The sequence below is a fragment of the Rana temporaria genome, chromosome 5, assembly GCF_905171775.1.
Source record: "Rana temporaria chromosome 5, aRanTem1.1, whole genome shotgun sequence".
NCBI classification, from domain to species: domain Eukaryota; kingdom Metazoa; phylum Chordata; class Amphibia; order Anura; family Ranidae; genus Rana; species Rana temporaria.
The window spans coordinates 266,083,143-266,101,876 of NC_053493.1; the positions used below are offsets into that span (position 1 = coordinate 266,083,143).

The following is an 18,734-nucleotide window of genomic DNA, read 5'->3' on the forward strand; positions in this document are numbered from 1 at the left end:
GCAACTCACATGGTTGATGATTAAAAGAGGCACATCTAAATATGCAGGCATCCAGGGTAAAGCTGTCTGCAATCGTGACCGGGAAGACTACTCTGCAGTAGAGCGATCTGAAAGCGAGGCTTGAACCTCTCGTGGAGCGCAGCGTGGAAGGGATGATGTCAGTGGGGGTGCGGAGGATGGTCTATGTGGACAGCTTTACCCTGGATGCATGCATACTTAGATGTGCCTGTTTTAATCATCAACCATGTGAGTTTCTAAATGTTGCACCTTCACTAAATGTAACTGTATTGTTACACTTAGGGGCGCCTCTCTTCCCTTTTATACTCAGTTGTGACATAAAACTACTTGTATGTCAAGACATCGCTTGTATATGAAGTCAAAATGTATTAAACATGTTTGCTTGTCTTGCAAAACCCCTTCAAATCAAGTTTCTCTCAAACCAAGGTTTTACTGTATATATACTTACTGTGTCTGAAGAAGGCTATCCTCTAGTGATGAGCAGCTGACCTTCCTGTCTGCCAAATTCACAGTGATTATTTAAAGTAAAGCAGTTCCGTGAACTGAAAGAATTGAATTGAAGCCCACTTTATGAATAGTGTGACCGGTCTCCACAAGCTAACCTCAACCCTTTGAAGTTAACCTTTGTCCTGTCCATGTGCTATTTGTTGCAAAATATATAACTAATATAATGGTAGTACACGTTCCCCATGTATGCTCGAAAATTTAGGTAGAGGGTTGTACTAGAGATAGTCTGGGCTAAAAAATGACTTTACACTAGAAATCGTTATCTACTAGGTTAAAGTTCGTACTTTCAGATTAACTTTGACTTATTTAGAACATTTCCAAAATCTGTGATTTTCATTTATATATATATATATATATATCTCCCCTGCAATCCTTTTTTTTTTTTCCATGTGGCTTATCCCGTTTAGTTGTTATTCTCCAGGCTGTGTCAGCGTTCTCTTTTACTTGTTTAGGCATTTGTTTTTTTCAGGGTCTATATAGCTGTTTACTGATTTACAAACAAAAAAATACTTGTCTCTGGAACTGTTATTTATTCTCCAGCATAAGGCTCAAGGTGTCAGTCTGGTGTGTAAGATAGTTATTAAGCCTCATTCAGCCACGTGTAAAGAGTACTAAACAGCCATGAACTTGTTTAAGTGTCAATCTGTCTCCCTTTACAAAGTGAAAGTACTGCCAGTTTGACCTTTTAACCCCATTCTGAAACATTCCTCTGAACTAGATCCAACATTTATCAACAACTTTCAAAGCCCATTGCATGCATTCAGACTAGATGTCATCAAACCCAGTAGTCTCATTACTGTCCTAAATGATTGGCAAGGACAGGGTCGGTGCTACCACTAGACGTACTAGGCAGCCGTCTAGGGCGCACTGCCACCTAGTGTGCACTGCCACCTAGGGCACAGCCACTACCACAGGTTTCTTTACTCTGTGCTGCAGAGCAGTGCTGTATTTTGGCCGAGGCCGACAAGGCCCAGGCCTAGGGTGGCACTTTGCGGGGGGGGGGCACCAAAAAATCTGCCCCCCCACGAAAAAAGTGCCCCCCATGAAAAAAGCCCCCGCACCCGGCTCCCGCATGCTGGGCCGCCATCAGGGGATTACATCTGAATCCAGTGGCACTGGCATCGCTATAGGGGTGTGGGGGGGGGCGGACCGCATCCGGGTGACACCAGGAAGCAGTAGTAGTGGGTGCCTTTGCCCCCCTGGCAAAGCGGTGGTGTCTTACCCTGCTCTGTTTGCCAGCGGCAATGTCTGTGTATCTCCCCTGCTCACCCCCTCTCCTTTCTCCTGTCAGCTGAATAGGACAAGAGAGAGAGCAGTTCTAATCAGGTTCCCCACGACTTCCTGCCCGCTCTCATTCCCTCCCCATTGGCCACAGCAGAGGGCTAATCGAAAGACACTGGGGTGGGGGGGCATAATGGAAAATGTAGTCCTGGAAGATGTGCCTCCCCAGTTTATCTACAGACAGCAGGCTACACTCCCCTTGCGTGCATGCACTCTTGAAGGGGGAGAGAACCTGGAACCCGGCAGGAGAAGAGAAAAACAGAGGACTGTGCAGGGGGAAGCCAGAGAGAGAGCCATGCTGTACCCGCACCACCATAGAGGGAGCCATGCTGTACCCGTACCACCATAGAGGGAGCAATGCTCCTCCCATGGCGTCCCTCTGTCCTCTTTCCGCAGCATCCCTCTGTCCTCTTCCCGCGGCATCCCTCTCTGTCCTCCACTGCAGCATCACTCTCTGTCCTCCTCCTGCCAATGCTGTATCCTGACCTAGGCCAACAAGTCCCAAGCCAATGGCAGCACTTTGCAGGGGGGCAGCACGGAAAAAGTCCCCGCCAACTTGTGCTACACTTTATGGGGTGGACTGGGCTGAGAGGCTGATTAGTCTAGCGCCCCCATAAAGCGGCCGCACTGCTTCCGGTCGGCATTCCACAACTGAGGCGGGGGGGGGGGGGGGGGTGCCGCTTCTAATTTTGACTGTCCTATCATCCTGGACCACAAACCATTCTCACTATGCTATATGTTTTCTGCTTCACCATTGGCATGGTTATATCTTCTTAGTCCTCTCTATAAAATAATCAAAAATTTGTGTTTAAAGTAGAACTATATGCAACACTTTTATTTTTATTTTGGCTAGAGTAAGGGAGGGATATAGTATAGCCCCTGTCAGTTTAACTTTTACCATCCCTGTCTCATTGCAGAGATTTTCCTTCACTTCCTGTCCCATAGCCAAACAGGAAGTGAAATTAAGGGAATCCATTTCCCCCAGGCCCTCAGAACTAGTGTCCCCTCTCAAATTTCAGGGTGGGTCTTAAACAGCAAGGGGTGTGGCCTTGACAGAAAGGGATGGGTCATATTTAAATTTGGGGGTGCCCAAGTTTAGTCAGGCCTAGGGCAGCACAAAAACTAAATACACTACTGCCTCCCGCAGAATCCCCTCTCTGTCCTCCTCCCACCGTATCCCTCTCTGTCCTCCTCCTGCAGTGTCCCTCTATGTCCTCCTCCCGCGGCGTCCCTCTCTGTCCTCTTCCCACGGAGTCCCTCTGTCCTCCTCTCGCTCTGTCCTCCTCTTGCGGCATCCCTTTGCTGTGGGCATGTGAAGCCCAATCGTTTTTTTCCTGGTTTGCTTTGGTGAGGTGTGTGACGAGTGTGTGTCAGATCCCTGCCCTCCTCGCTAACTTGCGAGGAAGTTCCGGCCAACCTCACACCACACTGTCACTTACGTAACAATGACACTATCAGCTGCGCCCAGCATAAAGATTTTCCAGTGCCAGCAGTCTGAGAGCGTTTGTCACTGGGCTAATTATGCAAATAACCCTTTAACTGCCACCACCCCTGTTTTTAAAAGGCCTGTGCCAGGAGAGACTTGTGAGTTTAGCAATACCAATTATAATTTTAGAATAAGCGTCTGCAACACACACTGCCACCACAGGTAGGTCTGCTCAGAGGCCTTACTCTACAACACTAGCGCTCTTCCAGAGGCAGGTTCCTTTATAGCTTGCATTAAGAGCTTTAAAGACAATGTTAACACTTTTCATCATAAGAATTTATTATGAAAAGGGCAAAGTTGGTGCAAATAAAACATTTACAGAAAAAAGATGTTGCAAAAGCAATAACAACAATATACAGCCACAAAGAAGTAAGGTAGAATTGGGGAAGAAGAATACTTGCAATTAATGTCCAAGGTTTGATCAGAGTTCGGGTAATTGGTTCTCAAACTTGGTAGATGTTCCTGCTTGGATGTTAAAAGAAGAACTGCCCATTGTCTTGGCATCTCCTCTTTTCTGTCAGATCAAAGGGGTGTTGACAGCGACCAGTGACCAATCGTCTGGTCATCTTGTTTAGGGGTTAGTTGCTAGGAGGTGTCTACATTCATGACCATGTCCCAAGTACACTTTGTGATACATTTTCATATCTCTGCATCTCTAATGTTAACAGACTGTGAATATCCATATTATTGATCAGCGTGACATTTGCTTTAAAATAAGTACACACGTCAGGTCTCCAATGTCTAGTTTACCTAAGAGGAATAAGGGGTTCCAGTGGTTTCCCATATTATCTGACATAGGAGTGTCTGGACTTGAAACGTTACAAATTATCTGAGGAAACTAAATATGTCCATATTATGGCTGTGCTATTTTTACTTTAGAAGTTATGAAACATGCTGAACTCCCATACTTTTTCCACTGTTTAGGCTTAAGATATTTACGACTGGTATCTGCTGGTTCTCTGAATTGAGAGTTTTACGATACAACAACATCCTGCCAGGCCAGCATTAGCTGTTTTTTTTCAGACCTAGCTTGGTTCTGCTTTCTCTGTTGAGAGAATAGCTTGTTTGAAGTATAAGCCTATGAATTCCTGAAAATAAGGGAGGAGGGAGTTCGATTTCTACTGCATTTCCAGTACATCCTTCCTGAGGACTGGTGCCCAAAATTGAACAGTATACTCTAGGTGCGGCCGGACCAAAATTTGTAGAGTGGGAGAATTATCGTTCCAACTTACATAGTTACATAGTTAGTCAGGTTGAAAAAAGACACAAGTGCATCCAGTTCAACCATAAAAAAAATATATAAAAAATATCATACAATCCCTTATACCCAATTCTATACCCACAGTTGATCCAGAGGAAGGCGAAAAACCCCAGCAGAGCACAATCCAATTTGCTACAGCAGGGGAAAAAATTCCTTCCTGATCCCCCGAGAGGCAATCGGATATTCCCCGGATTAACTTACCTATAAATGTTAGTACTAGGGATGTCCCGATACCGATACTAGTATCGGAATCGGTACCGAAACCGAGCATTTCCCAGAGTACTTGTACTCGGGGGAAATGCTCCGATGCCTCACCCGATACCTGGGCAGGCAGGGGAGTTGCAAGTCTTCTCCCTGTGCTCCGTGCAGTCTTTCCTCCCTCCGTGCTCCGTGCAGTCTTTCCTCCCCCCGTGCTCCGTGCAGTCTTTCCTCCCCCCGTGCTCCGTGCAGTCTTTCCTCCCCCCCGTGCTCTGTGCAGTCTTCCCCCCCCGTGCTCCGTGCAGTCTTTCCTCCCCCCCGTGCTCCGTGCAGTCTTTCCTTCCCCCCGTGCTCCATGCAGTCTTTCCTTCCCCCCCGTGCTCCGTGCCGCTTTTCTCTCCCCCTGTCAGTGCCGCTATTCTCCCCACCGTCCGTGCCGCTCTTCTCTCCCCCTGTCAGTGCCGCTATTCTCCCGCCCGTCCGTGCTGCTCTCCTCCCCCCCGTCCATGTCGCTCTTCTCCCCCCCGTCCGTGTCGCTCTTCTCTCCCCCCCGTCCGTGTCGCTCTTCTCTCCCCCCCGTCCGTGCCGATGACCCCCCTCAATTTGTGAGGATGGAGAGCGGAGGTAGGAGCTGCTAAACCCGGCTCCTACCTTTTTCGAATGGACAGAGTCAGTGATCACTGACTCTGTCCATTCACATAACAGAGCATTGTAACCTGTGTTTACAATGCTTCAGTTTATGAATGGAGAGGAGCTTCCCTCCATTCATTTCAGCTGAGGCTGCAGAGAAAGGGACTGGGGAATCTATGTCCTTAGTCCCTTTCTCTGTCTTAAAGGGGAGATTTCAGAGGTCTGTTAAGACCCCTGATATCTCACCAAAGACCGCCAACAGGGCTGATAAAAAAAAATTGCAATAAATATTTAAAAAAATAAATAAAAATAAAATGTAAATAAAAAAATAAAAATAAAACAAACACACTGACAATTTACTGACAAAAAACAAATCACTGTAAAAAAAAAAAAACAATTGTAAAAAAAATATAAAAAAAATACCGCCACTGTCACATGACATTTAAAAAAAGTATCGGTATTCGGTATCGGCGAGTACTTGAAAAAAAGTATCAGGACAACCCTAGTTAGTACCCAGTTATATTATGTACATTTAGGAAAGAATCCAGGCCTTTCCTAAAGCAATCTACTGAGCTGGCCAGAACCACCTCTGCAGGGAGTCTTTTCCACATTTTCACAGCTCTTAGGCTGCATTCACACCTTAGCGCGGCGTTTTGTACCGCGATTTGCCAAGACAAATTGCAGGGTTTTGTACCGCGATTTTCCACGACAAAACGCGTCGTTTTTTAACCTTGTTTTCGCTGGAGGGGTGATTTACACATTGTCGGCTATGCCGAACGCCGAAGCCGCCTGAAAAAAAGGGTCAGGGACTTGTTTTGAGCTTCAGGCGTACGGCGTTTCGGCGTTCGGCGTAGAGATGTGAACCATCTCCATAGAGAACAATGTTAAATCACCCTTCCAGCGTATTTTAGGCTGCAATAGCGTCGGGCTTCAGGCGTTAAAACGCCTAGGTGTGAATGGAGCCTTACTGTGAAGAATCCTTTCCGTATTTGGAGGTAAAATCTCTTTTTTCTTCTAGATGTAAAGAGTGCCCCCTTGCCCTTTGTGTTGATCGTAAAGTAAATAACTCAACACCAAGTTCACTATATGGACATGTTGATCATATCCCCTCTTAGGGGCAGATTCACAGAGATCGGCGTATCTCTGTGCGGGCATAACGTATCTCATTTACGTTACGCCGCCGCAAGTTTTTCAGGCAAATGCTTTATTCACAAAGCACTTGCCTGTAAAGTTGCGGCGGCGTAGCGTAAATCACCTGGCGGAATTCAAATTCGGCGGGTAGGGGGTGTCTTGCATTTAAATGAAGCGCCAGACAATCCGCAAGTGTGGCAGGTGACGTTGTGGCAAGTGACAATCTGCAACGTGTGGCAAGTGACAATCCATATCTGAAGGCAGGTGACGTTGACCAGTGACACATTTAGGGGTACCACCAGGGATGGACTGGCCATTGGGACTACAGGGAGTTTCCCGGTGGGCCGACTTCAGTGACAGCGGACCGCCGCCCCCCTCCGCTCCTCTGTCTCTCCCTACCTGCAGCGCTTACCTCCTCTGCCTCCTGCAGCGCTCACCTGGGGGGAACAAAGAAGCAGGGGGAGGACCAGAGGAGCAGGGGGGGAACAAAGGGACATGGAGGAGGGGACAGACAGCTAACTCAACAGCTATGGTCTGGGAGTTTCTCACTTCTGCCTTATCTTGTCCCATGAAGGGGGGGCACCAAACTGATTCTTTGCCCCGGTTGAAATAATGTCTAGCTTCCCCACTGGTACTGCCTATAAGAGTACCAGTACCAGCCATTCTACTCTAATAAAGTAGAACAGCTAGTGGCTAGTCAAGGGGGAGAGGGGGCTTGGGTGGCCGGGGGGGGGGGGTGCGGGCACCCTGGGAGAGACCTATCAAAGTGGGCCAGTCTGGATGAAGTCCAGGGCCAAATTTTTGTCCCAGTCCAGCCCTGGGTACCACTGATTCTGCATTATGATGAGTTGAACTATTTCATATAACAATGTAATAATAGAAATAATGCACTTCTATCATTCTTTTTTGTGACACGGCACTGCGTTGAGTTAGCTGACAATTGCGTGGTCGTGCGACGTTGTACCTAAACAAAATTTACATCCTTTTTTTCCCCACAAGTAGAGCTTTCTTTTGGAGGTATTTGATCACCTCTGTGGTTTTTATTTTTTGCGCTATAAACAAAAAAAAGTGTATAGAGGGATGACATGTCCTCTTTATACTCCTATGCATGTAAACAACCATAACGAGTCCTCTTTATACTCTGAAATACATGTATAGAGCCATAACAGGTCCACTTTATACTCCTACAAACATGTATAGAGGGATGACATGTCCTCTTTATACTCATATACATGTAAACAACCATGAGAGGTCCCCTTTATACTCCTATACACATGTATACAGCCATGACAGGTCCTCTTTATACTCCTATAAACATGTGTAGAGCCATGACAGGTCCTCTTTATACTCCTATACATGTATACAACCATGACCGGTCCTCTTTATACCTCTTATACATGTATAGAGCCATGACAGGTCCTCTTTACACTCCTATACATATAAACAACCATGCCAGGTCCTCTTTATACTCCTATATACATGTGTAGAGCCATGACAGGTCCCCTTTATACTCCTATAAACATGTGTAGAGCCATTACAGGTCCTCTTTATACTCCTATACATGTATACAACCTCTTTATACTCTTATACATGTATAGAGCCACGACAGGTCCTCTTTATACTCCTATATACAGTACATGTATAGAGCCATGACAGGTCCTCTTTATACTCCTATACATGTAGACCGCCATGACCAGTCAGTCCCCATTAGTTATCATGATGTAAAATAATGGATGTGTGTGCTTTTTGGTAGGCGTGATTTTTATTTTGGGGGGGGGGGGGGCAGCATTTCTTGGTTGCAGGCAGCACAATATCTTGGGCCGACCCTGGCACCGACCAATCAGAACCTGCATAGCCTGTCCTATCAGCAGGAAAGAAGAAGAGTGAAAGCCTAGGGGGTTTCTAAGCCCCAAACCCGTGAGGCCGGCAATACAGGGCTCAGAAGAGGAGATCGCTGTGCTCCAGGTCAGCGGGACTGGGGGGGGGGGGAATTGAGGAGGGGTGTTCTGTGTAAGTTCAGCTTACAGATTTTTCTGTAAAGGTGAACTTACCCTTTAAGATCTAGAGAGAGGGTTGTAAAAGACCTGTGGTGTGTAGTAGAAAGGTGTGGGCCCCCCCCCCCCCCCGACTCTCTCCTCAGCCCTGAAAGATGTGAGAGTCCTCTGCTCACCTCACTGTCACCCACTCCCCGACCCTCCACCTCTGCTCCCATCCTGATCACCCCTGTCAAGCCCTGCTCTGAGCCACAGTCCAGTCTGAGGAATGTATCTGGGTTTAAGGCAGACTAAAACCTGAACACATGATTCAAAACCCAGGCTTTCTGGGGGAATCCCAGATGGGTGGCAACCCTAGCTCTGCCAGGGGCAGGCTAATAGACATATCATTGTTCCCCATTCAACCAGGAAGAGTGAAGAATCTATTGTGTATGCAGAACTGAACACAGTAAAAAAATGAAAGTTGGTAGTTTTTGACAAACACTCACCAGCCACACAGGTACACCTGTTTACTTGCTTGGTAAGACGTGGCATGGTTGTTGGTGACAGGCGGGCTGGTCTTAGTATTTCAAAACCTGCAGATCTCCTGAGATTTTCTTTTTTTTTCATTCAAGTTTAAGTTTATTCTCTGCTTCTGAAAGAGTATTGGGGATCTGTTCGATAACCCAGACTTCAAAGCCATCAGTGGACTTCTGATGATATTCAGAAAAATGGCGGGGGACACTATGTTTGTCCTTGCCTACCTCTATTTTTCTTCTATGTTCTCCAAATCTTTGCCATAGGGGTCATATATTACATCCCACATATAAGAGGTGACAAGGACAAGTAAGGCCATAAAGCACAAAATCTGAACCACAGCTAAAAAAATCCCCTAGGGTGTATGTTTTTTCTTTTGTGGAAAATTGTTTTTTACGTGCTTAACATATTTGTCTGGGGTGGTTAGGTTATCTCCAGATATAGCAAGTACTTTTCAATATAAATCATACCCCTATATTTTAAATAATAGAATATTCGTCTTATTTGACTCTTCTTTCCCACCCCCCCCTTTCTTCCCTTTTTTCCCTTCCTTTTCTTCCCCGCGTAGATGTCCTCAAGCTCATATATAACACGTGCATACATAACTGTTTGTCCCTCACCCAATATTCCCCTGTTATAAATTGTTATAAATGTTTAAATCCATCTAATTATATTCTAAAGTAAGTAGTAGCCCTTATACGTATACAATGAATATTCCTCACTTTTATTATCTTAGAATTTTATTAATATTTATTAATATTTGGATTGTTTTTAGATTGAATGATTTAATATCTCATTATTTTCCCTTTTTCCCCAAAAAAAGCATAAAATATATTTTCTCTTTATATATAAGTACATATTTTTAGTGGATCACTATGATTATCATATGTAAGTGCTTATAAAGAATAATCTTTTATTTATCTTATCTGTTCTCCCATTGTTTTTAAACATATTATAACCATATATATTTTTTGGGTATTATTAATTTAATGTATATATCTATATGCTCCTCCTTAGTTCTATCACATATTTTAAAAGTGGTCTTTATCTGTCCCATACATATCTTGCCAGCACTAGTGTAAGCCTCCATTGGTGTATGGAGTGCGCTTATACTTAGCCCCAGTAGGTGGCGATACCACCCCAGCATATAAAAAGGCTGTTCCACAGCCAATACAGATCAGCTTGAAAAAGGTGCGTGCAGTGATCTCATCTCCTCACTGAGCATGCACCGAAAAGCCTTGCATCACGGTCCATGACGCCATCCCGCCTCAGGCTGCGCTTCAGCATCCAGCCCAGACTCACAGGTTGCGCCCCAGACCTTGCTCTGGTTGCCGCCCGAGACCCGGAAGTCACCTGGCGGACAGGACACTGGCTCCCCTTTACACGGCACAGCATTGCAGAGACTGCCTTTGGAGACAGCTGATCTGAGTGGAGATGGATACCTCACTGGACTTTTCCATGCCTTTATAAAGAATCTTTTGAATGTTTTGATATTATTATTTATTAAAATTATACAGCTTTTCTCAAGTGGCGCCTGCCTACTGTTTTTCTCTCTTTACATGGAATATGGATATGATTATCCTTATGCTCCGTGGGAGATAATAGAGGAAATCGAGAATAAGTGGGAGGCTTGGTGTGACAAAGCTGTCTGGGACTTTCCTTTATGTCCCCAAGCCACATCGGAATCAGTCCAAGCCACAGTTATGGGAGACCTTCCTGTCCATTAAGGAGAGTTGGAATCTAGGAAGATCGATATACATTGATTGTGCGGAGGTCAGTCGCCCAGATTAGAAAGGCCAAGCTTGAGACATCAGTATTCTGGGTCCTGATGGAAAGATAGTCTGGATCCCGCATCCTGACCATTATTATTGAGCTCTGTCAAGTTCCTGGTCAGTTTGAAAGAGGCTGTCAAGCCTGAAGAGTTACTACATTCATTATGTTGCTATTGGGGCTAAAGGGCCTTTTCCCAAATCCCCTTCCCTTCTATCCTTGCAAATGGAAGAAGGGGGAAACTGAAGCTGCTGTTGCTTCACCATTCGGGAGAAAATAACTCCTATTCGAGCCAGGTGTTGATAATTGGAGGGGATAAACCCCTCATTACTAAAAAAAACTTTGCGAAGAAGCGTTGGGCCCGTGGGCCAACACAGTTGTTGAAAGCAATCTTGTGTAGGTTGCTGCCATGTGAAAAAAAGGGCAGTGGCTCATTGTCTCTTTGGATGGAGGCGCCAGAGAGAAGGGCTTCCTTGAAGAATTTCTATAAATGCCCACAAGTAGGCAAGCCATTGCTAAGACTCCAGCAATGACAGCTGGCCCCTAGGAAAAGATGTGTTGGCCCGATGCTGCAGAAAAAGGGTCACTGCAGACATCAGTCAGATGGACTACACACTTCTTCATCCTGCCTTGTGGGTTAAGCTAATAGGAAAGCGTCAGTACCCTGGTATTTGAGAGGGATTTTGCCTATTAGCCATATGGTTTCCCAAGTGGAACAATGCAGAATATGTTTAGTTAGCTAGACTGATAGGTTGTTTTGTTTGTCTTTTACAGGAACACAACAGGACTATAGTTCCCAGAGGGGGAGCGTACTGGCTGCTGCCAAAAACCTGCCAGCTCCAGGTGGATGCCACAGCTTGATGGTGGTCAGCAGAATGGATAGAAAGGCAACCTGTGTGATGAAAAATGTTTCACACTGGTCCAAAAGATCGGGGCATATTGGACAGTGGATGGGAACCTGACAAGTGAGAGCATAGGCATAGTTAAGGCCCTGGTCATTGGCAAAGGAAAGTGTCTCAATGCATGCTGGGTGACTATACATATATGCCAAGGGCACATATGCTCAAGGTTTTTAGCTGGAAAGCAGGGTCCTGGAGGGAGGGGGCGGCTGCCCCTCCTCTGCACAGGCTGCCATGCGGCCTCAGGTGATCGACCTGAGGGCCCGAATCTGAGTAAAGCTACAACCCAGATGTCCTGCAAAACTGACTGGAGGGGAGACACACGGGGAAGGATTTGTTTCTGCCTACTGTGAGTACAGATCTGTGTCATGGGGCCTGTCCTGTGAGGGCCATCCCTTCAGCTAGTAGAGTCAGTGGACGGGTGTCAGCCAAAGGGGATGCTATTGAGCATACTGAAGATAAAATAGTTTCATCAAGTCTGTTGCCAGAGCAAGCAAAGGACGTATTTCTCCCATATGAGTGCAGTATGGTATAGCAGAGAGTCTGCTACTACATTCAATCTGGTAAAGGCCAAGTGAGAGTTGTCCTCATTTGTAAATAGTTCCAGTTTGGGTTTTCCACTATTCCCTTCTCACATTCAAGTTCCAACAATAAATACCAAAAAAACAAACCCCCTGGATTGATTATTGGATAACGAGTGGATGAGAGTGTGGTTGTCATGTGAAAACACCTAGTAACTGGCTGTAACATAATCAGGGGAAGGCCCAGGTCTACACACAGCAATCCCTACGGGGCAGTGATACATCACCTATAAGAATCACAGGACAAAGTTCTTCTGATTTTTGGCTTTATTGCATACATTCCACCAATTTACCAATACATATTCTAAAAAACTTATCAAAAATAAATTTTATTTGATACCTTTTAAAAAATATTTCAATATTAGCCAAGTAATTATTGTATACAAGAAATGTAAGATGATAAGATGGAGACTGAATAAAGTCAGATGAACAAGATGGAAAATGGATTCAAGTTACTTTTTAGCCCATGATCAGGGTTTAACCCTATGTTCTGAATTCTATCATTTTTTTTTTATTTATTTTTTTCCTTATCCCATTTAATTTATATGGACTTTGCCATTCATGAGTCTGTTTATATTTATCTATTGGAACGAATCTTCAGTGTTAACCCTTTAGTATTTATGAACTTACACGTTATATATATATATTTTTTTGTATGAACACTATTGTTGAAGGTCACTTGAGTTTGTATGATAATTTTACATTTTCTAGGTGGGAGCGCAATTTTTTAATATATGTAGGTTGACTGAAGATTTAAGATTTACTTATCATTTATTTTTATTTTTGCAATTTTTCTTGTTTGCACGTTGGTGTTAATTTTTTCATTATTATTTATTTATTAAGGGTTTCAGCACAGATTTTTTTCCTTTTATATAAAGGTAGCAGTGAAACCAAAATCTCATCCCTAATAGAGAAAAGTAAAATTTATGTAAATAATTAAGTGCAAAATGTGTGTATGTGTGGGAAATCTACTTAAATCATGATATGTTTTTTAAATTAATCCTGTTTGTTTCTCATGAGCTATCTGTATACTTTCTCTCCCCTGAGCCACTCAGGCTGACAAGACCTTGCATGGACACTGGTTTTTGTACTGAGCATAATAAAAACAAATTCAAAATGGTAAATGTGAATATGTAAATACGATATCTAATTTTGCTCCTATTGTTTTAATAATTAACATGAATAAGATCCTTCTCCCCCTATTTCAGACAGTTTTTGAACCGATTAATTGCTAAAATTACATTTGCTCCATAGCTATAGTTCATATCATAATTATATCCGGTTCTGTTTATATCATAATATTCTATAATATTTTATATGAGTTCAAATGTAATAGACTAACATGATTGGTTTGACTATAACCTGCTTAATGATTCCTTTAATATTTCTCACAGGATCTACAAATATTTATTAGATTATTCTATGTTTCAAATACTCTCTTATTACATGATACCATTTTTATTTTTCTGTAATCTTTTATTGTCAATTGTATCTACTGTTTTCTCTTTACTTTAAACCCAATAAAAAAAATTGACAACTAAAAAATTTCACTGTTGCACTTGCTCGACCCTCATAATTCTTGTTCAAGTATTACATTAAAGATTATCAGAAAACATTGAGTGTAATGTTTAAAAGAGAAATATTTTACATTGCTCTGTTAAGATAATCTTATTACAGAAAAGTATATTACTAGTCGAATATGACATTTCAATTCATAAAACTGTTTAGTTACAAATTTAATCAAAACAAATCCATTTATAATTTTCTGTGTAAACAAGAGTCTACCTTAGATATTTATCTGTGGCAGAGGCGTCTCTCTGAAGTTCACCAAGGAGGGTCTGTGGCAGGGACTTTATCCTACAAATGTTCGAGTGATTCTAAAGAGTCAACATGAGTACCATTTGTTGTGCAACAAACACCAAAAATGGTAGACCATTTTTTGCCAGACATGAATCCACTGGTCGCTATTTATTGAATTCACAGCTTCAACAATTTGATTTCTCAGATCTTGATAGGTGGGACTAATACCTTTTCTTTTATGTACCCCCATAGATAAAAATTACAGGTGGTAAGGTCTGGTGACCTGGGAGGCCACAGATGATGAACATGATCATATTGTCCACCTCTTCCAATCCATCATCCTGGTTTAGTGTCATTTAGATAATGCCAGACCTCCAAATAAAGGTGATGCAGGGCATCATCTTGCATGAAAATCAAGTCATTTGAATCTTCTTGATGTTGGGGAAACAACCAGTTTTGTAGCAAGTCCAGGCATGAAACTCCTGTCAGTTTTTTTTTCTTCAAAAAAAAGCTCCATAAACTTAGAGAAATGGCGCAAAATATATTCATCTCTTTCATTTTTCACAACTATGCAAGGATTTTCCCTCTCAAATTCTTACATCGTATCGATTAACCTTACCAGAGGGGTGAAACATTGATTCTTCTGAAAAAAATTGTAATTTGGAAAAATTGTTATCTTCCATTAACTGCAGAATTGCAGCGCAAAATTCGAGCCTTCTGTTATGGTCACCGGGATGCAATACCTGCAGTAACTGCAACTTGTACAGCTTCATATGCAGATGTTTAAGACTACGTCATACAGCTGTGTGGCATTGAATGGGACTTCTAGGTGAGCATTTAACTTTCGAATAACCCTGTGTATGGAATGGATTGCTTAGATGAGCACTTTCACTATATATCGTTTTTAGTAATTATAAAGGAGAAAATCAGATTTCAATTTTTGAACCTTTCCGATTATCATGAGATTAATATGCATTCATTGGCAGATTTGTGTTTAAAAGTGGTTTCAGCTGCTAGTTTAGGTTGTAACATGTTTTCTGGTAATGATTTACATTACACTGCAATTCTGTGCATTATTCCCACTTTGTTTCTCGTGTTCCAAAAATGCATTCCAGTCAGGTGGTGTTAGGGGCAGCTTGATCTGAAAATGGTTCCAGAATCTGGAAGAGATAGGTATCAGTGGTGTTAATGCAGAAACCTAATTTTATATTTAAAAAAATGTACATATTCAAACATGATCCTTGCAGGTGCTCACAAATAAACCTATAGTACAAGCAATATATATATATATATATATATATATATATATATATATATATATATATATATATATATATATATATATTAATTATAGGTACTTACATATTTTAGTCAATTTACGCAGCACTTTACAATATATATATAAATATATATATATATATATATATATATATATATATATATAGTGGCAGAGCGAGGCTCTGTCCCAATAAAAACTGTTAAAATGGACACAGGGTGTGCACATTTGCTGGGTGCAACTCTACAGAGCGTAGATGTGGACCGGAGAAGACTGCTGGTGCAGCTTTCTCCAGGTTTTTGGTACTTTGTCATGGGGCTCTGTAGTTTGGAGATTCCACAGTGTCTGGGGTGGGACGGAATCTCCAACCCTGTATCCAGACTTTGTGATTACCAGCAGGGTGTGTGCTCAGGTGAGCACAGCCCTTATAATGAGAGTGTGCTAAGACCTCATGGCTCCCAGTTGGAGACAGCTCCACAGAAAGAGACAGGAGGTCTCCAGAAATCAGAGAGGTTGTAGGAGACAGCCAGAACATTGGAAACTGCAAGAGGCAGAGCTATAGACGCCTATGTTGAGGAGTCCGCTGGTCTGAGTGACCAGGATAACATGCAGAAGTACTGCTACAGAGAGCCAGGTGAGCTAGTATTTTCTGTTTGCATTTGATGGAGAAGAACCCCCTGCGTGGGAAACCTTTGATTGAACTTTTTATTTTTGCCTTTTTAATAAAAATGGGCTACCATGCCCTTAAAACATAGTTCCTGACTGGTGTGAATCACTGAAAAAACGCATACCACAAGAGTTAGCAACCCCCAATCTTACAATATATATATATAGTAAAAAGTAAATAAATCCTGTGCTTAGGACCAAAATATGTAAGCCAAGACCCCCTGTATGTAAGCTGCCCCCCCTAAAAGCAATCCCCCAAGAGGGATAGTGTAAATAGTGAAAAATATGTGAATGGGGGTGATGGCGCTGCCTACCCCCATGTACCCCTATAAACAGGTAGGGGGATGGGACTCCTAAACAAGAGTCCTATAGTGTGAACTGCTATTATGTGAACTGTTAAAAATATTCAGTGTGCAAAAACTTCCACAGATGAAATATTAGTAAACACGATATGGATAGTGCAATAGTGTGACATGTAAGTATACCTATACCAACCCTAATATAGGTATGTGCAGTATTGGCACGATCCCAGTCACAATAGTAAAGTGACAAAAACCTAATAACCATAAAGTAAGATGTGCCACAAACAGTGCAGTGTTATATACACCTTATATCAAGTAATTTGAAATAATAATATATAAACAACCAAATGCCAAAAAGCAAAAAAAACAGCAACAGCTATGTAGTACAGCAAATATGAATCACATAGGTGAAGAAATGTCCCATGAGAAAACTGTAACAAAAAGTTCTATTGCTTCCAAACAGGAATTCTATGGTGCAGCTTCTTGCAGTGGGGAAGTGTTCCTATGCCACAGATGGTGGATTCGCAGTGATTCCGGTGCTGCCCCCACAAGGGTCCCCACTCACCAGATCCTACTACCCCGCCAGGGGTGTATGGCATATAGTGCAGGTTTCCCGAAAACTGCGTTGCTCCGGAGCTCCCCTTGACAAATCGCGACCGTCCACGAGTAATGATTTCCAGCAACAGATTGTGTGGTAATCCCTACTATGATACTAGTGTGTGTGTTTCCTACATAGGGGTAGGCAGCGCCATCACCCCCATTCACAATATATATATATATATATATATATATATATATATATATATATATATGTATATATATATACACATACACACACACACACACACACACACACCACCAGGATTAAACACACAGGAACTATACACTTTAGAGTGCAAGGGGCCTTATGCATTTTTTGCCATTTTCAGTTTGTATTGCTAAATTTGTACACAATCATACAAAAAAGTACATGGATAAATGCATACCTCCCAACTTTTTGAGATGGGAACGAGTGACACCTATTAGAAAACGTATGTAGGCATAGGACACACCCCATGCCACTCCCCCTTTAACCACTTAAGGACCGAAAGGGTTTGCCCCCTTAATGACCAGGCCATTTTTTTGCGATACGTCGCTTTAACTGACAATTGCCTATGCTGTACCCAAACAAAATGTATGTCCTTTTTTTTTCTCCATCAGTTTAGGCCGATATGTATTCTTCTAAATATTTTTGATATAAAAAAAAAAATCGCAATAAGTGTAAATTGATTGGTTTGCACAAAAGTTATAGGGCCAGATTCATGTACATCTGCGGCGGCGTAACGTATAGCATTTACGTTACACCGCCGCAAGTTTTACGGCAAGTGCTTGATTCACAAAGCACTTGCCTGTAAAGTTGCGGCGGCGTAGCATAAATCCCTCCGGCGCAAGCCCGCCTAATTCAAATGGGGCGTGGATCATTTAAATTAGGCGTGTTCCCACGCCGAACCGACTGCGCATGCTCCGTTTTGAAATTTCCCGCCGTGCTTTGCGCGAAATGACGTCGCACCGACGTGATTTTTTGAACGTCGACGTGAGTTACGTCCTTTCCTATTCATAGACGACTTGCGCAAAAAAACTAAATTCAAATTCGACGCGGGAACGACGGCCATACTATAACATGGCAAGTCTAAAGATAGGCCAAGAAATAGCAGCTTTAACTATACGCCGGGAAAAGACGACTAGCGACGACGTAAGAGAATGCGACGCCGCGCGTACCTTCGTGAATCGCCGTAAACAGCTAATTAGCATACCCAACGCGGAAAACGACGCGAACTCCACCCAGCGGGCGCCGAAATATTACACCTACGATCCGAAGGCGTACGAAGCCGTACGCCTGTTGGATCGAGGCCAGAAGCCGTCGTATCTTGGTTTGAGGATTCAAACTAAAGATACGACGCAGCAAATTTGAAAATACGCCGCAGTATTCGTAGATACTCCGGCGTATTTCTTCTGTGAATCTGGCCCATAGCGTCTACAAAATAGGGGATAGATTTATGCCATTTTTATTATTATTATTTTTTTACTAGTAATGGCGGTGATCAGTGATTTTTAGTGGGACTGCGACATTGCGGTGGACAGATCAGACACTTTTGACACTTTTTTGGGACCAGTGACATTTGTACAGCGATCAGTGCTAAAAATAGCCACTGATTACTGTATAAATGTCACTGGCAGGGAAGCGATCAAGGGATTAAGTCTATGAAGGTATTTCTAACTGTGGGGGCAGTGTAGTGACTGGAGGAGGAGACAGATCGCTGTTCCTAATCACTAGGAACGGCAGATCTGTCTATCCTCCCCTGACAGAACGGGGATCTGTCTGTTTACATTGACAGATCCCCATTCTGTCTCTCTCAAGAGCGATCATGAGTGGCTGGC

At 43.0% G+C, this 18,734-nt stretch overlaps 2 protein-coding genes across 2 annotated transcripts in view; both read right to left on the reverse strand.

The window, feature by feature from the left end:
* LOC120940780 (Y+L amino acid transporter 2-like) overlaps positions 1–612 on the reverse strand; it is a 45,457-nt gene extending 44,845 nt beyond the window's left edge. The window contains exon 1 of the mRNA XM_040353815.1: positions 467–612. The gene's annotated coding sequence lies outside the window, so the exon portion shown is untranslated. The remainder of the gene's footprint in view (positions 1–466) is intronic.
* Positions 613–12,527: 11,915 nt separating this feature from the next.
* Positions 12,528–18,734, reverse strand: part of LOC120940782 (cytidine monophosphate-N-acetylneuraminic acid hydroxylase-like) — a 241,566-nt gene continuing 235,359 nt past the window's right edge. The window contains exon 14 of the mRNA XM_040353817.1: positions 12,528–15,232. Coding sequence (XP_040209751.1) covers positions 15,121–15,232 — 112 coding nt within the window. The 3' untranslated portion in view covers positions 12,528–15,120. The remainder of the gene's footprint in view (positions 15,233–18,734) is intronic.